Raw genomic sequence first — 25,417 nt, forward strand, 5'->3', positions numbered from 1 at the left:
CCTTGCAAATGAACAGAAGTCCTTTGCATGCCGCGTTCTGTCTTGGCTAGGATTTTAAAGACTAGATCTTCGTTTCCTCTCTCTGCATAAATTAAAATTTGGGTTTTCTTGTGTTTATATCATTGGGCTGGAGAGGTAAAAATGCCAGGTAGCCCCCTCACTGACTCCCCTCTGCTCAGTGCCACGCGCCGCAGCACAATCTAGCCGGGAGCTGTCTGAAGACCTCCGCGTGGACAAGGTGAATGTAAATTTAGTGCCGGTCCCAGATCCCGAACTGAAGGATCTACTGACTGTCATCCACGTTGATCACACCCAACAGGTACACACAGCCCCTGCATCTCTGTAGCCTCACAGTGACTGATGTTGCAGGAGTATAGTGGAGATAGATACACTTTCCACTTGACCTTCAGATTTATGACTGATGTGGCATGAAAAGTAGTAGTTGTCACAATGATTGTAATGACACGTAAACATTTTCTGCTGCCAACTAGACCAGAATCATCAATCGCTTCACAGAGATCGCCAAATGGCTATCACACAACAGGAAATTTGTTCTCTAACACTTTGGGCTACTTTTGGCTCAGCCAAGGACTCAAAAACTTCCCACCTTAGAGCCCAGCCATGGAGAGCCACCTGGAACTTTTGTGCAAACAGAGGAATGCTACCAGATGCAGAAACGTGCCAGCTAGCCACCTCCCGTATCTCACATCTTCTTTACAGGGAAAAGAGAGTTGTGCTTTAAGTAAAGCAACACAGAGACTTGGTTTCAAGTGGATTTGCATCAGTTGTGGTTATAAATGACCCACTGCTACCTGCAGGACCTCCTGAACTGCCCAGCAACTTGAGAGGAAGGATCATAATGATTGTTCCCAAAAGTCTTTAGTTGAAATCAGCTGGTTTAGGTAAGAGATCTTGGCCAACCTACTGTGTTTGAACTGAAATGAGTTCAGGATGGTCTCACGAATGTTTTAGCCTGTAGATCTAACAGGGATATAGTCTCTGACGTACCAGAGTGGGAGTGAAGCCCCCCAGGACACAGCCACAACTGGAAGAGGACACCTTGGTCTCTTCTGGCAAGTTACAACCGATAGGACAAGAGGAAATGGCGTCAAGTTGCGCCAGAGGAGGTTTAAGTTAGACATTAGGAAAAACTTTTACACTGAAAGGGTTATCAAAGACTGGAACAGGCCACCCAGGGAAGTGGTTGAATTGCCATCCTTGGATGTATTTAAAAGCTTTCTAGTTATGGTGCTCAGGGACATGGTTTAGAAGTGGGCCCAGTAGAGTTAGATAATGGTTGGACTTGATCTAAAAGGTCTTTTCCAGCCATAACGATTCTATGATTGTATGACTTCAGACTCCAGGTAAAGCAATATCAGTTTTACCAATTTAACAAATGGTTAAATAGTCTCAAAGGGACGCTATTTACCAATATACCTATTTGACTAAAAAACTGGACCACAGACCTGTACTTCTCCCTGTGCTAATAATCCAACTGACCATAAAGGAATCTTGGCTAACGAAGTACATCACACTCACAGAATAAGGCCACAGCCCAGTTATGCTTGACAACAGTACTTTTGACAAGGAGGTGTAATTCATTGTTTAGAATCACTGAAATGTATTTTATAACTGTTATTCTCTGGCATTCGCCCCAGAGTAGCTGCTATGCTGCTTATCCAGCTGCGGCCGAAGGCACAGAGAATCCACCGCAGATACAGAAGGGCTGAACATAAGACGTGAACAATTTTGTCAAATTTTTGAATATGTTCATATCACACAGGAATTCCCTACGTATATGTCACATTAGCCCGGTATTTCCTATTTATATTTTTAGTTTCACTTTCCTAATTTCAATCCATTCAACTCCGTCTCAGACCTTGTTTTTTCCTTCAAAAACCCACTGCCATATGGAGGAAACATTAAAATTATTGGATCCAAAGTAAAAACAAAAGCAGCTTAGTGTTAGTGCAAGAGGCTTAAATCGAGACAATTAAACCTAAGTTAAACTGAAAGTAAAAATTACAAGATGTATATTGTAGATGTAGAGGTATACCATATACCACACAGAAAGCCATTATCTTCTATAGTGGAAGCACACGGCCTTCAGAAAAAAGTCATCATCTTCAGAAATATTGAAATAAACTTCCAAGAGAAAGCTGCGCGCTGAGCATACAATAAAAATCCCTAGCAGGAGTATTTTTGAGAAGAGACTGCCTTCCAGAGTTTCACCAGGAGAACGCACGCTGCTACACAACCAAGTGATTTTCTTTGACTACCATTTTGTGAAGGTCATGTGGTGTTTTCAGTGGGGAAGGGACCCAGGATAATCCTTCTGCAGCTCAGCTTTCCTCTTCTGTTTGTTATTTTAATGCTGTGATTTATACTTAGTGCTGCTGTGAGTGATGGCGACTATGACAGCCACCTGTATATCTCCCAGATAACGACGGTTGGCCTGATTAATGATCACGGCATTGGGATATTCAGAAGTAGCCTTCAGTTGCTCAATTTTTAACATAATAGTTGAAAATGAGACTGCTTCACTTGGTGGCCATAGTACGAATTTAATCTCTTCCACATGTAAAAGTCTGGTCAGTATTCATCCACAGGATTAAGCCTGGCCTCTCAAAAATGCAAATTTTTGAAATTTAATTGGTAATGTTACCAATTGGATGACACCAATTCGTGACCCTTTACTGCAGACTTCCACACTGCTTCCCAAAGACCACTAAGGCGTTAATTATTAACACTGACCTGCAGGTTCTAATCAAAATTTTGGCAGGGAGCTCTGGGAGTTTCTGTGACAATGAGCTAACAGGGAGGGGAAAAAAAAAACAACAAAAAAAACCCCAAAACCACTCTCAGGGCAGGCAGATGATGGAACAAACTGCCCAAAGTTATAATGAAAGGGGTGGGTTATAATTATTACTCTCTAATTTGTTAGCCCTATCCAATCTCTCTTAGCCCTGCTGTGGAGGGCTACCTAGTGTGTTGTCACTACCGGCGAGATGTGGTGGCAAACGCCTGCTTCTTCCTGTCCCTCCACTCCGCAATACACAGCTACTGCCCCAAAGACGTGTTAAAAAATAGAAGGAAGAAATATGCGTTTGCACCCACATAAATAAACACGAAGGGCTGGAACACGTCCATACCAAACCATGACCCCTGGCTCGTGCTAGGAGTGGGAAGCCCGGCCTCTCCCGAAGCAGGCTGGCCTACCGTGCTCCTGCCAGCCACCGCGCTTGGTACCTCACGGAGAACTACAGCCAACACCCGCCGCAGGTGTAGTTTGGAATCTACTGGCCTCAGCTGCTTTGTAAGCATTAGCTCAGCCTCTGAAATACAAACGGTGTTTCTACACGTAGCACCTAGTAGGAGCATCAAGCCCGGTGTGGTGGAGTTCATGAGTTTTAGGGATGTCATGGTTTCAACTGGGATGGAGTTAACTTTTTTTGCTAGCAGCTGGTGTGGGGCTGTGTTTTGGATTTGGGATGAGAACGGGGTTGATAATGCACTGATGGTTTTGGTTGTTGCTAAGCAGTCACGGCCTTTTCTTCTCACACCACCTGCCAGCGAGCAGGCTGGGAGTGCACAAGAAGTTGGGAGGAGACACAGCCAGGACAGCTGACCTCACTGACCAAAGGGGTATTCCATACCATATGATCATAGAACGGTTTAGGTTGGAAGGGACCTTAAAGATCATCTAGTTCTAACCCCCCTGCCATGGGCAGGGACACCTCCCACTAGACCAGGTTGCTCAAAGCCCCATCCAACCCAGCCTTGAACATCTCCAGGGATGGGACCTCCACCACTTCTCGGGGGTGCATGATATCATGCTTAGTGTATAGAGCTGGGGGAAGAAGAGGGAAGCAGGGGGGACATTCATAGTTACGATGTTTGTCTTCCCAAGTAACCATTACACATGATGGAGCCCTGCTTTCCTGGAGATGGCTGAACACCTGCCTGCCCATGGGAAGCTGTGAATGTAACCCTTGCTTGAGCACACAGCTTTTGCTTGTTTTGCTTGTTGAACTGTCCTTATCCCAACCTAGAAGTTTTTTTTTCTTGCTTTTACTCTTCCAATTCTCTCCCCTATCCCAACTGGGGGGAGTGAGTGAGCTGCTGCATGGTTCTGCTTTCTGGCTGGAGTTAAACCATGACAAGGGAGCAGCAAAGCGCAGGAGATCCGCTCTGTGCTGGTGGGGATGTTGGGAGCGGGATGTTTGCTGCCATTGTGCCCAAGGAGGGGCTGAAAGAGAGAGGAGGCCAAAAGGGTCCTGAAAGTCCGACACATTATCAGATCCCAGCTGCACAGAAGAGCAGAGCTTGGTAGGGCAGAGGGGATGATCTCAGACTCTTTATTGTCTTCAAGGATCTGTAGCTCAAGGAGGCAACAGAGCTGTGTAGCAGCATGCCTGTGACTGGAGGTACTGGAGGGTCACCACTGTGCAGTCATCTTGCCCAAGTTGGGTTATGACAGTACCTTTCTTCTCTTCCTCTGTCCTATGTTTTTGATCCCTTTAAGAACATACTTCTTTAACATCAGCTTCTGCATTGTGACTTTTCAGAAATGCATAATTCCCTGATATTCCCCAATAAATTTACCAAAATCCAACAAAAACATTCAATAAATCCTTTCCACCAATACAATTATTTTAATACAATTCAAACTTTGCGCCATCTTAAGTTTTGAAATCACCCTGGTTCCTTTTCCCTTTCATTCCAGCAAACTCAGATTTTCCTCTGGAGCTTAACTGCTGTAAATAGAGCTCTTTTACTGACTCCTGTAAACTTTCTATTTATTTGTTCTTCCATGAACTTCTTTTGGTGTGGCTGGCCCTGACTTAGATGGATTTCTTCTATATACCATATACAAACTAGTAGCGTTGCAGCTTTCTCTGTATTTACTCAGGCTGGGAGATTCAAAGTTGATTAAAAGTGCAAGAGGGAGCTTTGTGTTTGCTGTCATCTATTTGCAGCCCTAGAACTCTAACGTTTTTCATGCGATTTCCATTTCCTATTTATCCCCTTCTTCTTTGGCAGCGTTTTCATTCAGGACTCCAAGGCCACAATTTTCCCCTCCCAGTCCTACTCAGAGATGGCCCATCAGACTGCCTCTGTCTGTTGGGGCTCCTGCTGGATATTTGTTTGTTTGGACATTGTGCACTGGGACTCCTCTTACAGCACACAAAAGTGTTTTTCTGCATCAAATTGCACGGCAGATGGCTTGCTCAGGTCATTTTACCAGCAATCCTCTGAAGTGTCAGGCATGAGTGGGACAGGAGACGGAGTCGTGTCCAACAGAACACCGAGACTGCAAGTTCTGTCCCATTTTGTGCATCAATGGTCTTCACAAACCTCTGCCAGTAAAGCTGTTTAAAAAGACAGAAAGATAGACATATTAACCCTAAAATAATCCACTGGCCAAGAAAATCTCTGGGGATTTAGAGTTACATTCCTAATCTGCCTAAATTTGTCTGCCTGTCTTACCCTCTTCAGAAATTCTGTTCTGGATCCAAGATGTCTCTTCTAGCAAAAAAAAACCTGCTTGAAACTGGTAACAGACTGACAGAAAAGGATGGGGTTTAATAAACCAGCATTTTCCTGGGGCATTAATCAATTCTTTGTTTGGGCTTTGCACCACTGGGTCTGGATACTGTCCTTCTCGAAGGGAAGGAAGCCCCTCTGCAATTTTTGTCCAGAGTTCCTACGGTCACCCTCCTTTCTGGGATAAACAGTGAATTTAAGGCCACCCGCTGCTTCCCTTTGCCTTGCTCTCCACCTGCCTCGGGGCTGCGCTGATCCCACACGATGTGGCAGGAGAACGTGCATAATCGTGTCATTTAGCCCTGTTGCTGTCACTCCAGCCTGGAGACAGTGGGAAATGGGAGACGGAATAAAACATCCATTTCTTCTCAGCTGTCTCGCCAGCCTGCTGCAATGGGCAGAGACAAGCAGTTGCCAGGGGCAGAGAGTGGTTAGAACCCCTTGTGAGAACCTGCAGGAAAGAGCAGAAACCAGGACTGACTTCTGTTGCTTAGGAGCTACAAAAAGGAGGCAAGTGTTGTGGTTTAGGCTGAACTGACCATGGGGAACGTGGGGGACCCCAGATGGGACCGACAGATGTTCCCCTCTACCCCTCTTCAAAGAGAGAGGCAGAGGAGGGGAAAAAAAGACTTATGAGTTTAGAAGGAACTAAACCACTTCAATGAAATATTAATAATAAAATAAAAAGGAAATAATGAAATATATACAAAACCATATCAAGCTCCAGGATGACAATCACCTCACCGGCTGGCACTGGGGAAGTCCCAGACTGGACTCAGTGACAGATGGGAACTGGATTCCTGATCGGGATCAAAGGCAGATGAACAGACAGAGTCCTCCTTAGGTGTCGGCCATTGAAAAAAAGAGGGCTGACCCTTTGATCCCTCAGCTTTTATACTGAGCATGAGGCAGATGGGATGGAATACACTGTTGGTGAGTTTTGGGTCACCTGTCCTGTCTGCTCCTCCCTGCAGGTGGGACCCCTCTACGCTTTTCCGCTTCTGAAACAGGGCAAGTAATAAAGTTGGCTGCCTGTGGGTGTTATAGCAATAAGTACAAGCAGGAGCCTCACTGCATCCCATGCCTGGGCATCAGCTATAAACATAGGTCTTATCACTCTGAGAGAGAACAGTGTCTGGACAATATGTTGTTAATTTCAGTCGTTAGAAGAGGCCCAGCTAAGAAGCAAAGTTACTGAGAAAAACTGGTCCTGTTTTACCTCAAACCAGGACAGCAAGGCTGGAGAAGCAATGTCACAATCCTACTGCTTCTTGTACACTTTGGGCGATGAAGGGCAAGAAGGAGCCTCCCCGTCAGCCCACCAACTTCCTTGGTAATATCCCGGAGCCACTCATTCCTGGTGCACGCAACAGGCGGGAGCGGAGCACAGCCTACCTGGCTTCACCCTCCTCCAGTCAACGAGAAGGTTGCTCGTCTTCAGCAATGCAGAGGGGAAGCAGTGGCCAGACTGTGTACACGCATGTGCCTGTCCTCCTGGGAGGTCACCACATGTACCACTTCTTCCTCCCGCAGTTGTAGCTGAGTCAGTTTATTCTACGATTTTACATACCTCAACTGAATTGGGAAAAAAAATCAAAAGACAGCCAGGGAGAGTTGGAAAAAATGATCAGAAAGAGTGTTTTCTCTACTTCATAGATTTCCCCAAAATAAAGAAGAAAATTAAAATCTCCTGTCTTCTTGATATGATAAAAGAAAATGAAAAACAAACAACTCGCCCCAAACGAAGAAACAAACAAACAAAAACACCCGAACCCCAAGCCAAAGTATATCTCACCACCAGCAGCAAAACAACAGTCATGCTGCCCTGTTCCAAAAACAGGACTTGACACTACTGAAAGTAGGAAGCTGGGCCGTGGCCCTCGGCCCGTCCCACCCCACAGGCTGGCCACCCTTTTAGGACGCTCCATGGGGCTCCCTCTGCAGCATCCCTTATTTAGTTAGTGAACCTCAAAAACCTGTCTGAAGGTATTAGAGTGGGTGCCCGAGTGTGAACAGGAACCTGTATGTCTCAAATACCGCTCATTCTGAAGAACCCTCGCTAGCTGCATGCCCATAGTAGATGCAGGAGACACATTTTTACATCTTCGCAGATAACTTATTTGTATGATTACTGTTATTTTTGGCCACCTGCTTCCAGAAACTTTGAAATTAGCGTACATATTCAAAGATATAATGTTAAGGATACACCCCACTCCCAAGTAATGTGCTTTGGTAACTCTTCCGGTCATACCCTTAACTCTGCTCCTGCACTTCAGAAGTCCATACGTGCTGTGGCCAGCAGGGGATGCCAAAATCCCTCTGAGGGAAAGAAGAACGTAAACTGCATTTTCACTGAACGGGCTGGAATACTGAGAAGCAGCAAGGACGTGCCATCACCCAAAGGTGACAGGTTTCGTTCGTAATCTTCCAGCATATCTGATTTACGAGCAGTTAACTCCTCTCATCCCATCAGCAGTGAGTTCCAGGTGTTTCAAATAAGAAGAAAGAAAATGCATGATGGCAGCTATACAATAATCAACCGATAAATCAAGTCTCTCGGTAGTCCCTGAAGATTTATGCTTTAGTCTGAAGTGTCACACACTTGGGTACACACACGTACCCAAAGTCAATATATGAGGTAATAGGAGAGATATTTCAGGAGTCAGGTTTATGGAGATAGATAAATAAGTAGATTGTTATTGACTGTCTGGCATAAGGAGAAACGGTGGGATATTGAGAATAAAAAATGAAATTAGAGGTGAATTGTAGGAAACAGCATATCTGGGAGAAGACTAGAATATCTCTGCACAAGTAATCTTCTTTTCTGTAAGAAAATACTTAGTTGTGATGAGCTCCAAGAGCAAGAGCTGGGAGTATTATCGGAAGCAAGAGGAGTTTTTGGAGGAACAGTAGCTGAAAGGAAAAAAGGGATGTAAACACAGATGAAACTTTTCTTTGCAGAATATGCATCATTCTCTAAACAATGACGAGTAATTAATCCAAGGCAGCAAGCAGGGATTTGAGAGAAGTAACTTAGATGAACACATCATTTCAGAAGCAGTAACTTTTAAGAACAATTATGAAGAGGAGACACAGCTGCCCCCAGAAACAAAGCTGTTGCCCAAACTCGTAAGGCACAGAAAGAGGCCAACACGTAACTTCATGGCATAAAGACATGGTGACATGTATCTCACGCCAGCTAAGCTTATCAAAGTTCTAGCTTGCACAATTTGATGTTTGGGGTAGCTGGAGCAGGAAAAAACCCTAAATCTAACACTGCAGTAACATTCAATCATAACAATAACAGACAATATTTACCAACCATCAAATACAAAAACTTCTCCCAGCTGTTAAGGATTTACCGTACTTGAACGTGACTTATTCCTTACCTGTAGAAGTCAAGATCTCTATCAGCCGAGTAACAACAATTCACCAAGCAACCTCAGTGTTTATTGTGCACTGCTAATGTGGTCACGATTGGCTGCAGCAAGCCCTCCCCAGCAACCCCACAAAGTTTTGCAGAAATACTTGGCCACAATTTCACACTCTGCTGATCAAAGTCAGACACACCAAACCCCCACTGTTCCCTTTCAAGCTCTCACGCTCCTCCCCTACCTTGCCTGAAGTACAGACGTTGTCCAGCCTACTTCTCCTAATTTAGAGATTGGTATTTTGGCCTTTACTAGTATTAATGAAACGATGTTTCTCATCCACAACATTTCACATTTTTGATTTGTACGTCACTTCAAACAGGATTTGATTCGTGTTTTCTGTCCCTTCAAGGCGGTTCTTCGGATCAGTATAACTGAGCGCCACAGATGCCTGCCTGAATTCTACCCTGTTCGCCCTCTCTTCCTCACTTCTCTTCCGGACTTACTTTTCCTGCAGAAGATACAGGTACTCCCCATGACGGGACTAAAGTACCCACTTCAAGGATTTTTCAGGCAATTGCAGAGAAACTTGTTACATTCCTTCCACCTCAGTATCCAACAACCAGCCAGCTCACCTACCTCTTCTCACCACCACACACAGGACAGGCTTTCTTCTCCATCCACAAATATTGATGGACCTCTGCGCGATACCATCGCTCGGAATGTCCCAAGCCCCAAAGGGACAATAAGCGGTGGTACAGAAACATGGGAATACACCTACAGGTTCCACAAGGCTGTCTACACCTTTGTGCTTGGTGCTACACCTGCATCGTACCTGTAACCACGCACATTCTGGATAGCTGGGTTTTCAAATGCAGAAGGATTGTGCTATTTGCAAGAGGCAGGTAGGGTAATCACTGCTCTTTGCACTTATGGGGCAGACAGAGGATTGAAACATAAGGAAATCCCTTTTCAAGCAATCCTAGGCCAAAACTGCAAAACAGGAGAAAGGTAAGCAGCAAGCACTAATGACTTCAGCTTTCCCCAGTCATCCCTCACTGCCTTTTACCTAAAAATGGCACAAACCCCACGAAGGTACTGTCCACGACTAGCTCACAGGCAAGTAATGTTTGTGATATGGTTGCAAGCTGCCAGCAAAGTAGCTGAGGGCACAGGCGATCTGTATGTCAGCAAAAATCTAAGAACTTCAGGGCTGTTCAAACACAGCTGAACATTTCAATAAGAAGTGAAGCTACCAGGCTACAGATGGACCAGGTAGCTTGCCATGAGATACAGCTTGCTGTAAAGCTGCTTTTTTATTTCTTCTTTCTTAGAGAAAGAGGACCAAACCACCAACTCCCATATCATGTTTTCAAAACCCGACTAGGACTGAGGATTACTTTCAGGCTAAATTTGGCAATGATGGTCACTTTTTTTAGCTTCTGAAGAACCAGTTTTTAAATTATTTACCAGCCACCAAAAAGTTAACACTGCCCTGAAGTGTTATATTTTGTCTAAATTTGCTATGTCTTCATGCAGCTCAGCCATTTATTCCTACCTCTTAACCTTCCTGTTAGAATCACAGAATGGTGAAGGGACCTTGAAGATCACCTGGTTCCAACCCCTCTGCCATGGGCAGGGACACCACCTGCTAGACCAGGTTGCTCAAAGCCCCATCCAACCTGGCCCTGAACACTTCCAGGGATGGGGCATCCACAACTTCTCTGGGCAATTTGTTCCAGTGCCTCACCACCCTCAAAGTGAAAAACTTCTTCCTAATGTCTAAACTAAATCTACCCTCTTCCAGTTTGAAGCCATTCCCCCTCATCCTATCACTACATGCCCTTGTAAATGTCCCCCTCCAGCCTTCCTGTGGGCCCCCTTTAGATACTGAAAAGCTGCTTGCTATTAGGTCTCCTCGAAGCCTTCTCTTCTCCTGGTTGAAAACTCCTTATAATTAGGGGTAAATTAATTAAAATTAATTTACATTTTCTCAGCTACCCGTGCAATTAATGCATTTTAAGAAAATGTCTCATAGTATAGAAAGATTTTGGAAGGGGTCAGTATTTTGAAAGCTTAGACAAAACCCCAGGCCTCCCAAGAGATCTTCCTGAAGAACAGATAAGCTACGAAGTAGAACATCTGGATGCCCTAACACAAACCAGCAGCTTAAATGCAAGAAAAACTTTTAAGATTATCTGAGGCAATAACGGGTTTCAAAGGAGGGGACAGCTTTAGAAGAGCTCTTCTGTGAAATCTGTGATGTATTAAACTTTCTGGATTGTCTCGAGTACTGCACACTGAAACCTAACTATTTCAAATTTCAAACCAGCTGCAATTATTACAAGGCAAGGCTGCTTAAAAAATTGTGTATGCAGTAGGACTCCAGAAGATAATGACACAGTTCACAAACTGCCTTTTAAAGGTGAAAATAAGATACTTGAGAAGCTGCCATGACTGCTCAAGGAGTCCGTTTAAAAAAAAAAAAAAAAAAAAAAAAAAAAGGGAAGTACACTCATCAGTTTCAAACCCATATACATACTACAGGGGCTACATCTCACTTCTGTTAATCTGATTTTTAAACAGCAGTTGTAAATACATTACAAAAATCTGTTTTCATATAACTACAATGAAATTATTGAGCACCTACTATAATCATATTTCAATAACAGACAACTGATTCATGTTTCTCAAACCAAGCATTCCCATTTGTGGAACAAATGATTCTGAGCAGTGACTATACATACAGTAGGTGTTCACAAAACCAGGGATATCAAGCATGTTCCATTTTATACTTTTAAAAATATAAACCAAGAGTCACAATACAGCTCACTGCATTAGGAAAGAACAAATGCTTACCACACTCAACCCTTTTCCTGTTTTGAACATAAAACATGGAAGATTCATCTGAAATCAGCATTTCCTAGTGACTGCACGTGGGGAGGAGCATGAGAACAAACCTGTCCACACGTGAACAGAGAGCGCTGTGGTTGGGGACAGGCAGAGCACGAGAGCGCTGTGGTTCATCTGGGAGGGGGTGGGGAACCCAGCAATTGAGGAAATGTCACCTGAAGCCTTTTTATGTGCCAACTTTTAGGAGGTTAATAATGACAAGTTACCTTAACCAAAGATATTTTTATTGGGTTCAATATTCAAGCATCGTTAGGTTAAGGTCTTTTAGAAAAGTAAACTGATAAGAATAAAAAACCCCAACCTTATGAATGGCAATTGGTACATGAAGTTTAATTTTAAATACAGTTTTATCAGGCTTGTGAAAACATGCCAAAAGCCAAATTGTGTTACGAGTCTAAAATTATCAGACAAGATATGAACAAAATACTCCATTTTCCAAAAGAGCAAATATAGGTTTAATGCTAGTCATCCAAAAATCGACATTAGTCTCTTAATATAAGGCAAAAATAGTAATTTTCTTTCATTTTTTAACCTACATTAAGTACAATCAGCAATAGTTGCCGTATAGAATATGTATCATTGAGATCTTTTAAAAGCAAGATCAGCAGAGAATGCTGACTCATGCGTTATAAGATCTTCTCAACATACTGACAACTCCATAGCAATCTCTGAAAATGTATCTGGGTTAAGGACTGGATTAATGCTGCAGAGTGGTTTTGTTAAATGTGTGTATAATTTAAATCTCATGCGCCACAATCACATTTCTGTGTTATAGCCATGTAGCACAAAAACCATTTCTTGCAGATCTAAGGGTGTGTCAATATACATTAAACCATAGAAAATGCCATAAAATACTCTATGCAAACTTTAAGCATTGATCTTCAATATAATTGTATTTACATATTTTTATGAACTTATAATATGTAACGAGCCACTGAAGACATTTTTACAATATTTATTAGATTATGAATTTATAAATTCAAGGACTCAGAGGCACATAGTTTAAAAGGCCAAGAACACTGAAACTAATGAAGTCACAGAAATCAGAATATTTGTGGACGTAACACCAGTAAAAAATAAAAATCACACCCAAACTAAAAGCAACACTTCTTAAGAGTCATCCTTCAAAGTCAGCATAATAAAAAGTTCTCATTTCCCTCAAAGAAAAATAATTCATCCCACCTACCAAGCTAGAAAAACCTATTTACAATTGTACTTTGATCAGAAGTATCATTAATTTGTGTAATACAGCCACTTCTATACTGCCATTAGAATTTAACAGTTCTTTTAAAGTATACTTGTATTTACAAATGCATAAATATCATAACTCTCATCTTCATTAAGATCTGAATGAAAACAGGTTAAGTCACAATACAAACTGTTAGTGGAAAAAGTGTTTGGGGCAGCTGCATATTCAGTATCATTCTCAAAGAACAGGAAGCCAATACTTCTGATAAAGCTCAAGTTCATCACCTAGACCAGGTCTTTAAGTTACATTAATGAAGATTGAACCTCCTCTGTGTTAATGCTTTACAGTTCTTCAGTCAACTTTCACCACGCTGTATATTTTGGTTACAAACCAAAAGCATGCAAAGAATCCAATTGTCCCTAAAAAAGAAAGAAAAAAAAAAAAAGTTAAGTTACGCCTTAGGAAAACTGACACAGGACATCAATTTCTGTCTGTAGCTCATAAATCAGGACATACGTATATGCAATCTGCTACCATTAGTCTTCAGTACATCCATCACATCAGATAATAGAAAGTTACAGACAGTACCTGGTCTTTACAGGCATCAACTACTGCATAAAGTATCTCATCATTTTCACAATGACAGAGCTGACGACATGAAGACTCATTTTAAGATGTTCCTGTGTATTTGTTCTTTGTTGTTTCATTATTCCCCTGTCCAACTCCTTCATATCGCTCCATTTTACCCTTCCTCAGTGACTAGTCACACACATGTTACATGATGTGCTCAGCTAGTCAGAATATTGTTATTATATTTAATAAACCTATTAGATTGACAGCATCATAAGGACTTTGCATGTCTTACTTATACTTTAAGATCTTGGAAAATTAAGAGTACTACCTTTATTTCTGTGCAAATCAAGTTAATGGAAGTTTCAAACCATAGTGTAGTTACTATGCAACTTGTACTTAATGAAAACGTGCTACATACCTTAAAAATAAGTCAAAAGATATAAGCAAACTTGAACTGAAATTTAAGGACAAAGACTGTTTCCCTGACAACTTATCCTTTTAGCCGAAGAAAAATAGCTGCATGCCTTCTCTTTGCGAAACTCCAACAGAAGTTTTTAACAAAAATATTCTTTTGAATGCGAAGTAGTTAGTATAGTTGGGCCTTGTTAATCTAACTGGATTACTTCAAAATGTAGCCACAGTAAGAACGATAACGGACTTAACAGCAGCTCAGAACACCTATTACAGGAACCTTTATTTCCCACAAAAACTGGGGCAGGAAAAAAACCCTGAAAATGATCTGATTTTTGCCCGAGTACCTCTTCTAAAATCATAGCCTTAACTTATGCAAGAGCCAGTAAGTCCTTTAAAGAAAAAAAAATTGTCTTTATTTTAGATCTGATAAGAGGCATAACGCAAGTTGTATGCTAACTCATTCACTATACAAGCTTGGAAGGAACCATGAATGATATTACGGTAATTTTTTTTTCCTTCACGCTTGCTAAACTACTGATGTCTAACTGACTCATTTACTATGATACGTAGTTGTGGTCCCAGCTGTGAATCAAAGATTTGTCATGTAGCTCCCGGTATTTTGCCTGCTGAGTCTGATCAATGACCTGGAATGCAGTATGGATGCAAGCGCCTGAAGCATGTGTTACACTGACATAGCAGCAGGGCACTGTCAAAACCCTTCCTGATACTGACGATTTTTAACAGATGAGTAAGCAGCAGCAGAATAGTTTTGATATAACAATTATGATTTTCTCTTCCTAGCTTCTTTATCATCCTGACACAGGAAGTCGGTTGCCTCTAGCAGCAGTTTTTGCTAAACTGCTAATATGCTTTTTCGTTTAAGAAACTGGAGAAGAACTAACTGCCTGTCCCTTCACCCAGCCTCTAGCTTTCTGTAAAACCTTATCTCAAAGCACTTTGGTAAACCTCAGAGAACTGAACATACCTGTCTTTGAATGCCTATCAACCTAAACGGACAAAATTATTCTTAAATCTTAAGAAACAGGACTATTTCCTCAAATTAAAGGATAATTTGCACTTAATCTTGTGGGAAGTAGATTAAAAAAAAAAAATCATTCTTAAATCTTAAGAAACAGGACTATTTCCTCAAATTAAAGGATAATTTGCACTTGATCTTGTGGGAAGTAGATTAAAAAAAAAAAAATCATTAACCCTATGGTGTTTCAGAGTCTAACCGTTTGGTTAACTTCACATGTATTCTCCCCTAACTTCAATATAGAAACTGAAAATTTCAAAAAACAAAAGCATACAAACTCTGAAAGCTCAGTTTAAGTTGCACAGCATAACTCACATCTCCACTGTCCCAATTACATACAAATGACAGAAAGCATCTGCAGGGGTCTGAGACTAAAACACCTCTTCTTTGCACACTTGTGAACCTACCCTGAAAAGGACTCCCCAGATCTGCTGGCAGGTGCTGCACAGCCAACCGATCAACTGAAAATGAATGTGTGAGCAAAGGAAAAGGGGGGTGCACAGAACACATCCTAATGCCTCTAGACCATGCCATGTGACATGACTGACTTAAAAAGAATAAAGGCAAAAGATGGAAATTATATGGATACCTTAGCTAAGCCAAGTCTCAGTATAGAAAATTTAGCATAAATCCCCTTTATTTTGAATGTGTGCCCTCCAGAATTACTGCATGCATCCAAAGTAAACAGGGTAAACACAGTTCTGGTTTTGGCCAAAACTGTTTACTATTAAAGGCAGACATGCTGAATATCTGTTGGAAAAACTAGTGAAACTAAATTAACTGGCCTTACACATATATAAGGCCTAATTATTTTTTCATGCTACTTTAAGTTTGCACCGCATTTAAAATTGATCTACATAAAGCAGTGCACATTCATTTCGAGTTGAACAACCATGCATTCTTAAATTCTGTAATTCAATGAGACTATTAGTAAACCCAGATCAGAAATAAAGGTTAAGCGAAAGGTATGGTGGGAAACAAGACAGAGTGAGAAAGTGAGGCAGAATCTCCGATCTATGCATCCAGAATGACTTGCTAACTGGTACACAAAGTATAAATAAAGGTAGAGGTGATGCGGATATTTTGTAGTTCACACAAGCAATGCTGAAACACATTGCACTGACTTAAAAAGAAGGATGAAAAATAAAACTAACCACTTTTGGAACACAGCTTGATCACTTTTCAAAGAGATTATATAACGTACTTAAGTCCCACTCCCTCCTTCTAACAGGCAATGACCCAAAAAACTCCTTGCAGGCTCTTGCTCCTGTTCATCATCATCTGCATTCAGTCGTGGTGCACAAACAGCTTCAATATTTCCTAAGCTGAAGTGGTAATGTCTTTGAAATTAATATTCAGTTACACTTAAAATGAACACCATTCTCAAATGTCAGTTCTTTTCCCACTAGATTTTTTTTTTTTGTTCTCCTACGTTAACTGGAAATGAAAAATCTACTTATAGTTATAGTGAGATCCGTATTAAAGGCTCCGATGACAAGCCATTTGTGTTCTACGAGGCCTCAAAATATAGCCTGTACAGCTGTATACATACATACATATCAAAGCCTTAGGAATCATTAAACTTCACCACGAACGTGGAGCTTGAAATTATTTAAAGCATCAATCAGTTCAAAATAGTTTTGAAAATACTGCACTGTGAAGTCCACAAAGACAGATTATATTCTGCTGGAACAGAATTTATCATTTCTAAGATTCTTGAGGAGTTGGCAGTTGCTGCCTTCTTGCACGAGAGTTTGAAAGGAGACTTCTTGCATTTTCACTGCCATTCTTCAACCACAAACCAAGGATATGTGTTTCTGACTGAAGATTCCCTCTTAGAACTGAAGATGACAACGGAAGATTTTATGACCTCATTCACTTATTGAAGAAGAAATATAAATGCACCACCTAAGACAGGTGCTTTCCCAAAAACTCACAGTAAAGATGACAAAGGTCTGGCAAGACTGCATCAAAAAACTGTTAAGAAATTCTGCCTGCTTCCCGTGCCACTTCAATGCTATTGGGAAAGATGGTAAAGAAATTCCAGAGGAGAGGAAATAAAGAAAAAAAGAGTATTCTCCATCAACTTTTACTCTTCTCTCTTCCTTCCTGCTATTCCACAAAAGCTGCAATTTTTTCCTTAATTGACACTGTAACTCTATACTTGATTGTGTGATTTGAAGTGTGTTTCTCCAAAGACAACTAATTTAAAAATTTGATTTTGTCACATGACTAACATAGGAATGAAATCTGGAGAAGTATTTATCATGTTTTAAGGTGTCATATTTGAAGTTATAGGCCACACCTCAAATTAGCGGTAGTTTTGCCTCACCCTCACTTAATCTCTTTCACTAAAATTTGTGATCACAGAGAGCTGCAAATGCTACACAGCTATCTGGAAAAAGTCAAAGACATAAAAACTTATAATCCTGCATCAAGAATAGTTTTGCCAGGGATTCTACTGTGCAAAGCTAAAGGTAGATTCAAAATTAAAAAAATAAGGTTCAATATACTTACCTGTAAAAAGGAAGAAGATCAAAACCATAATCATGGTATAACCAAAATATAAAATAGTGCTAGCTGTTCCTGTGATTTGCAGTTTAGAAAAAAAATAATGTATTGCATATATTAGGAAATAAACTGCAGTGAAACCACTAGTGAGAAACGAACGCCACTGCCAGTGATAGTCCTAGAAGGGTGGGGAAAAAAAAACAAACAAACAACATATGAGTAATATTCCATACACCTCTAATGCACTGACCCTATTACTGAACGCAGAGCTACTTTTTCTATTATAACATTATCCAAAAGTGAGTTTTTAGTGTTTTTATCTACAGGAAAAAGAACTATATATAATCAATACTGCTTTAGCTACACCATTGCACAATTAGAGATAAGAAACCTGAAGGTCAATATCAAATAGGCAAAAATCTAAAACCCCAAATAAGCCAGGCTTGCTATTGCCAGCCATAGAGATCTTTTTCCCCAAGGTTAGCCATGTCCAAAATGCACTTTGATTAACAAAGTTAATGGATTAGTTTAGTATCTTCAGCAAACAAGAAGTTAGAATCTAAAGACGAGATATCTGACTCAGCAGTACTCAGTGCAGTGTTTTAATATTTGTTACAAGTTCAGCCAAAAGTAGCCTACTTCACTTTTTAAAGACATGGCTTAAGTACATCTCGTCTAGTACCGGTGCTTACGTTGAATTCTGGAATACTTATTTTCAATTACAAAAGCCTTAAATTTTTTTTGGAAGCATTCTTAAAACAGTATCAGGAATGAATACTGAAAAATATTTCTTACCTCTGCACATAGATGGAAGTAGCAGAGCAATATTGTAGCCTCAGAACATGTAATAACCAAAATAATGAACACAAGAAACAGGAAGCCAAACATGTAATACATCTGGTGAGACCTATAAAAGGGAGTTTAAAAGAAATAAAAATTAAAATGGACACTATGCTAATACTATTTCTTCATATGCAGTAACATCACTTTCATCTTAAGTATTTCCCTTCCTACTGAAGTAGTCAGTTGTGTGGCTAATTTATTTCCTAACTGAAGAATAGGAGCCTTGGCAGCTGAGTCTGAAAACAGTGAGCAAGCAAGCCCAAAGCATGCTCCTGGTTGGGATTTTAGAGAAAGAAATGACTAGGCATAGTGAGTGAAATCACAGTTCCAGTGAATTCAGCGTGACCTCTTCCACTGACTTCAGCAGAACTTGGATTTCACCTCACATTTCAATCAAAGGGGCAGAGCTGCAAAATAACAAGAAGCGTCAAATGCTGTAGCTGTCTACATTGGGTAAAGGCACCTATTCAAGGTTCAGAAACAGTTTAACAAGATCCAGTAACTAAATTGTGCCAGAAGGAAGACAAATCTCTCACACTAGATTAGTCAGTGTGTTATGAGCTCTCATCAGAATTCACTTATACTGGACTAGTCTTGGGTGCTTTATTTTTGAGAATTACTCTCTGGTGCCTTTATAAAGATTTCACAAAATTTGTTCTTGATTCTTTTTTCTCCCAAGTGTAGTAATAGTTTTCTAGCCCAACAACAATAACAACAAAAAAACCTCAAGTCAATTTTAGTATACTTACTACTTTCAAGTTATATGCTGTATGTCAGCTTCAGAGCTACTTCCACATGAAGTCAGAGGAGTAGCACAATAAAACTACCTATTTGAACATTGTAGGTCAGCTGTAAATTGCTAAGCATATCACAGCCACTTCTCTACATACCTCAACAAGCAAGACAGGCACCAAGTATATTCTAAACCACAAAATGTTAAAAAGATATTAATATTTAAATTTTTGTGGAAGCCTGCATCACCAAAAAAAATCAGTCAAATCACAAAGAAATTACCACTTTTTACGGCAGAGAAAATTCAAATAGTTAACTTACCAAATACTATTGAGAATAAAGAACAACTGTATAAAGATACATCCAAAAGGTAGAATCCCTCCCATGATAATGCCAGGTAACGGCTTTGTATAAAATGATTGCTCAGGAATCTGACGAGGAATTTGATTTGTGCGAACAGGGTGTTCAATAGCCTTTAAACAAAAGTAAGAAATTGCTAAATAAATAAAATGTCAAACTGCAGCACTACCTTTTTGCTTTCTCTGAAATGAGTGGTGGCAAAAATCTACTATTTGTTTTGAGCATGTGCATACCCAGCTACCAATACATCTGCTTTCACCACCAGCCTACCTACCAACATTTACTAGGCAAACAAGCTAAAAGACAGCTGTTATTGAAAACATAGCAACAGATATTTTGGACTTCCCTTTTTATGATTACCTATATGTGATCTGTTACAGAGCGTGAGCTGATTTCTCACTTTTCAGCTGTGGGTTAGTGGTGGTACAGATTCTTGCTTTCCCCTTCTAAAAAACCCTGTATGTTGTTTTTTAGGATTTACTCTGAGAATCGTATTAGAGTAAACTTACAAACTGAGAGGATTCAATCTGGCCACTAAATCCTAACTGAATATTGGATACAGAGATGTCCTGGTTTGAGGTAAAACAGAACCAATAGATACACACGGTGTGAGAAAAAAAATTAAGGCAGATAAATGCATACTTTGCCATCTTTCCCCTTTGGTAAAGATTACATCAAAAACATCAATAGATACTTGCTAAGTACTTGCTTTCTTATTTGATTTTAACATATCTGCGACACCTGTCACGTTGCCTTATAGTTTATCAAATCCTGCTTTCTGAAAGGAACTGCCTCTGTACAATGCAGGGGGGGTTGCTGGAATTTCAACATGGTTATCAGGAAAAAAAACACTGAATTCTGGTTAAGAAAAAAGGGATAACTACAATCAACTTTAAAAGTCCCTCCTAAGACACTTAAATATTCTCTGAAGGTTTTGCATGAGAACTACAGAGAGCTGTAACTCTGGCTTCCTATACAGGACAGAACACAAAAATATCTGAACTTACAGATCTTAAAGTTTGTGGGGCACAGTAAACCACTTTATAAGCAAAAAAAAAAAAGAAGAACCGATTTAAGAAGGTTCGGTCACCAATGTCACAAAGAGCCCTGATATAAATAAGTAAAATTGATCAGTTTAGGAGTAAATCCCAATTAAAGTCTACCAAGCAGTGATAACCATTTACAGAACATTTATGCAAAGAGACTTCACAAGAATTCTAGCATTTCATATTCTCAGTGTAAAGGGCAGACAGGAACAAAAAATGGGGGAAAACCAGAAGTGTGTAAGTTGCTTTCCCTTAGACTTGAGTGGGTCAACTAATTTTTGTTTAGCAATGAAAGACATGCTAATTAAAATAAAACTGCCCAAATCACTGCTTTATCTGGAGCAGTCACTCAAATACAATGACAGCCCCTAAACATTGCGGAGAAATATCACCACCAATGACCAGCTGAATATCAAAGTCTTGGAATCCCAAGACTGGATATCTAATGAAGCTTTACAGTAACTGAACAGAACCAGAGCTGACAATGCAACTGGCTTTGGTGCTACCTCAGTCACAGTCTATACAATGAAAAATATATATGTGTGTATACACATGTATACACACACTTACAAAACAATTTTTCAAATACACTTACGTTTTTCTTAAAACCAAAATAGGCACCGATAAACGTCAGCGGTACAGATATGCAAAACCAGAGTGCCAAAATAGCAACCAAAGTACCAAACGGAATAGCTGCTGAAGAGCCTTCTCCCCAGAGAATGAGGTTCATGATAAAAAAATCTGCAAACACAATTCTGAAAAATACATAACACACTTAAAGCACAGAAATAGTCCTTAATATTCAATAATGTTAACAAAACAATAGCACTGTATTAAGATTTTAGTGTAAATCTCTGTTACACCCAAATGACACACACAAAATAGCAAAATGAAGGGGTCAAACAGGCAATTCTTTGTTAATGTAGTGGGATTGAACTCCAGCAGGAGCTGACTTTCCAACTAAGCAATTTCAAATATATGCTTGTCTTAACTACACTTCAGGGTAAGACTGCTTGCTGTGATTAAGTAGAAAAATTTATCACAGTGGTTATACAGTATATGACACTATATAAGACCAACTACAGTGTGGTCAGAGAAACAGCCTAGAGATTAAAAGCAAGCAATGAAAAAGCGTGCCTGTCTAAAACTTACTGCTATCATAACACTCTTTCTTAATCAACCTTTTCATGTGGTGAGAATAAAACAAATGCTTACTAAAAAAAAAAAAAAATCTAAGGAAGATATGCCATTAACATATTCATCTTTGTCAAAAGCACTGTGATATTCTTGTAGCTTCTGGAATAAAGGGACGATGTAATAAGATTTACTTGTATAGCTGAAACTTAAAAATTAGCTATGCATGTCAGAGAAGCAATTTAATTCTTTTAATCATGGCATACTCTCAACTTACCCAGGACAAAGGAATGATGTCAGCAGGACATTTGTTTTCCATTTTTCACCTCCAAATGCTGTATTAAAACATTTGACAGTCATCAAAACATGCATCAATCTCACAACTATTAATTTTCCAGTTCATTTACCTGTTATACTTAGCTTGAAAATACTCAAATAATGTGCTATCATGCCCAAGTTTAAAAACAGTAAACTAAATCTTCAGTAATAAAACTGAATTCTTTCATCATATTGCTTAATCACAGAGCTTCAAAGCAAAGAAAAAAACTCAGACCAAGGTCAGGAAAAGTATCCAACTAAATAAACTGGGCCTCTGACCACTTTATCTGCTAAAAGGAGGAAGCAGATTTACAGCACTTTTAAGTCTTTAAAACACAGTTTAAACCTGGAGTGATTAAGAAGTTTAAACTTTCTCGCATTTGACTGCAGGTTTCAGTAGGAAAAAATACATAAATATTTGAAAAGCAAGCTTAACAGTTTTCTTGAAATAATTCTTGTCTACAAATCTTACAAGAAAGTCAAGACTAACATGCTTACAGGAAGTAGTGATGTTCTCTTGAGTCTTAACAGCATTAAGGAGTGGTGATACCAAAAGACCAAAGATAGCTTTATTAAGAAAATCTTTATGAATTTGCACTACACTAATAAAAATTCTAGTCAGCAGACTTCCAAATGAAAATATCCTGCTGGAATTCAGTGAAGCTGACAATTTCATCTAAGCACTGCCATAACGACGTGCTTCTTTACTTCAAGAGTCAGAAATGATTATGGCTCGAGTGATTTTAATTAAGTTCCTATTTCTTCCTAAAATCTTTATAGAATGTGGCACCAGTTATTAAGATTAACCATTTAATTTCAGCTCAGGTTTCACTCTTTAAATGCAACATTAAATAAAAACCCCCAACTTTTAAAACTGGATATCCATTTCAATTGCATTTTGGTTTATGTCTCACATTACTTTATTTGTATATTATAAGGCTAAACATTCATGTTTACGTGCTCTATACAGGGTACAGACCACCTCATGTTATACAGTATCATCTCTGGATCAGTCACTCACTGTCTTAGTAGTTAAACATAATATTTAAGTATCAACTAAATGATTCCCAGTAAGTATAACATGAAATGTAATTATTATTAGCTACATCTCCACCAAAGGTACAAGATTCAATTTACCATCAATACACTTCAAAATATCCTTCAATACAATTATGCTCTTAGTCCTAAAGTATCGCTCCATTTAAGTCTAATTGGCTTGAAGATTAGGAAAAATAATGATTCACTATCACATCACTACCATTGTGGAAAAACTCCTCACAAAATATAAACCTTCCTTCCCCAAAGGTTCTCCCCAAATGAAAATTACAAAATGGTTAGAAGAAAGAACTCCAATGCCTACTGCCAGGCTGAAGTTCTGAAATAAACTCCCTCTCTAGCCCAGAATTAGAACAGTCCAAAGGATCCAGCTCGCTCAGTCATAAGGAGTCTTTTACCTTGAGTAAGGTAAATAAAAAAAGCTGTATGTGGAATGGCATGCTTCACCTTAAAATAAACCAGAGGGTACAGCAGCAAACAATTTGAGGTTGGTAGGCAGGTCTTGAAACAATAGCTAGCTGGGATCAGTGAAGGAAAACAGTATCAACTAACTACTGTCAGGTGCCCAAACACCATTGGGTTGACTTCTACAACTACAGAACACCTAATAATCCTTCCCCCTGCGTCCCTGCCACAGTCTGATAAGCTCCATCCTCCCAAAGACCTAGGAACTAGCTAAAAAGAGGTGAAAAGTCTCAGGCATGCAATAACAGAGGTTCAGGATTTGGGGGGGGGGGGGGGGGGGAGTTACCAAGAAACAACGATGGCTAAAACTAAATGCAAGTTAACACCACTCCCCCAGCTGTAGGAAACAGAAGTACAAAACTGTATGATGGAATAAGCTTAGTACCAGTGAAATGGAATTTGCTTCCCAATTCCATAAATACATAGTAACAAGAGCAATTCAGGGTCTTTAGGCACCATCACATCAAAACCAATGTAACTATGTCGGTGTTCTGTATGTGTTGTCTGTTGCTAAGGTAAGTACATTTCTCCAACTTGCCCCAATCACGGAATCATGGAATTTTCAGAGTTGGAAGGGACCTCTAGAGATCATCTAGTCCAACTCCCCAAGGGAAGTTCTCCTAAGGGAAACTACAAACAGTACTGCAAAATAAAAATCAGTTCTGTGATGATAATTTACTTTAATGAACTTAAGCCTTGTCATTTTAAATAACTTTTACTCACATTTGTAGAATCTGGCAGCAACATAACCAGCTGGAGTTCCAAGCAGTACCCACAAAACTACAGCACAGGTCATTAGAGCTCCCCGGTTAGCAGGTGACAAAAATCCCAGACAAGCAAAAACTATGAAGCAGAGATGCACAATTTTAGAAAGTAACTATGCATATGACTCAAAGACAGTACATCAGTTATCTTAAAATCTGCGTATACTAAGTTGTGTGTTTACTGTATCAGCTCAGCTGTTTCTAACCTTAAGACTTTTAAGACATTTCTAATTAAAAAACCTAAACTTACTTTTACTAGTACCATGCAATTAGTAGTGAAAAATCATCTGTACTCAACTAACTCCTCCCCACTTTATTACTTACACAGGGTAACAAAAGTCATTATTAAGATCTGTGTGCCAGAGCCTAGAAAAACGGACAATAGCATTCCTTTTCTTGGGGGCCTGAAAATATCACCATGAACCAGTTTCCAGCCAAATTCTTCTTGAGCATCTTCCTATAAAGAAAATACATCTATTTTAATAGAGTAAATTTCCATTTAAATAGCCTGTTACAGAAATATATTTAGCTGAAAAAAATACATTCCAAATAAATTCTAGGAGGTACGTTTTAGACTTACAGTGGAATCCATCTGATTGTATCTTGCAATGTCTTTATGCAGCGTCCTCAACATAATCATAGCTACCATTCCAGACAGAAAGAGGACAATCACCAAGGAATTCATAATACTAATGTAAAAAAAAAAGTTTAAAAAATAATTAATCATTCACTGCAATGTAAACACTTCAGTACAGTACACTTGAGGACAAACTTTCTTCTCACCTAAACCATTGAATGTGAGTGTGAGGCATGGATTCCAAAATATAATCCCATCTTGATGCCCACCTTATACTTTTTTCTTCCTGGAAGAGTAAACACATCAGTTTCAGGTACAGTCAGTATCCCATTTGTAAATTTACAAGTTGATGCTCATGCAAAGCAATCGCAAATCTCATGACAAATAGGAAATTTTATGTTGCATGCCTTAAAGTGAGCAGTTTAATAATAGCTACCCAAAACAAACCTAAGATTTGACCATAGAATCCAAACCAAAATATTTTCTGAATGTCTTCTTAAGACATAAAGGCCTATCAAATTAATTTAATTGTGCTTCCTCCCTCCAAGAATTACATTAATTCATCTGA

The 25,417-nt window shown here is 39.6% G+C and overlaps 1 protein-coding gene across 1 annotated transcript in view; it reads right to left on the reverse strand.

The window, feature by feature from the left end:
- Positions 1–12,044: 12,044 nt before the first annotated feature.
- Positions 12,045–25,417, reverse strand: part of TM9SF2 (transmembrane 9 superfamily member 2) — a gene marked incomplete at its 5' end in the record, with an annotated part of 29,588 nt that continues 16,215 nt past the window's right edge. Inside the window, 10 exons of the mRNA XM_082486838.1 lie at positions 12,045–13,439; positions 17,561–17,732; positions 18,350–18,461; positions 19,451–19,602; positions 21,131–21,290; positions 21,947–22,004; positions 24,232–24,351; positions 24,597–24,729; positions 24,853–24,961; positions 25,056–25,135. Of these exons, the coding sequence (XP_082342964.1) occupies positions 13,372–13,439; positions 17,561–17,732; positions 18,350–18,461; positions 19,451–19,602; positions 21,131–21,290; positions 21,947–22,004; positions 24,232–24,351; positions 24,597–24,729; positions 24,853–24,961; positions 25,056–25,135 (1,164 nt within the window). The 3' untranslated portion in view covers positions 12,045–13,371. The remainder of the gene's footprint in view (positions 13,440–17,560; positions 17,733–18,349; positions 18,462–19,450; positions 19,603–21,130; positions 21,291–21,946; positions 22,005–24,231; positions 24,352–24,596; positions 24,730–24,852; positions 24,962–25,055; positions 25,136–25,417) is intronic.

Source organism: Vanellus vanellus (genome assembly GCF_965231255.1).
Source record: "Vanellus vanellus genome assembly, chromosome: 1".
NCBI lineage: Eukaryota > Metazoa > Chordata > Aves > Charadriiformes > Charadriidae > Vanellus > Vanellus vanellus.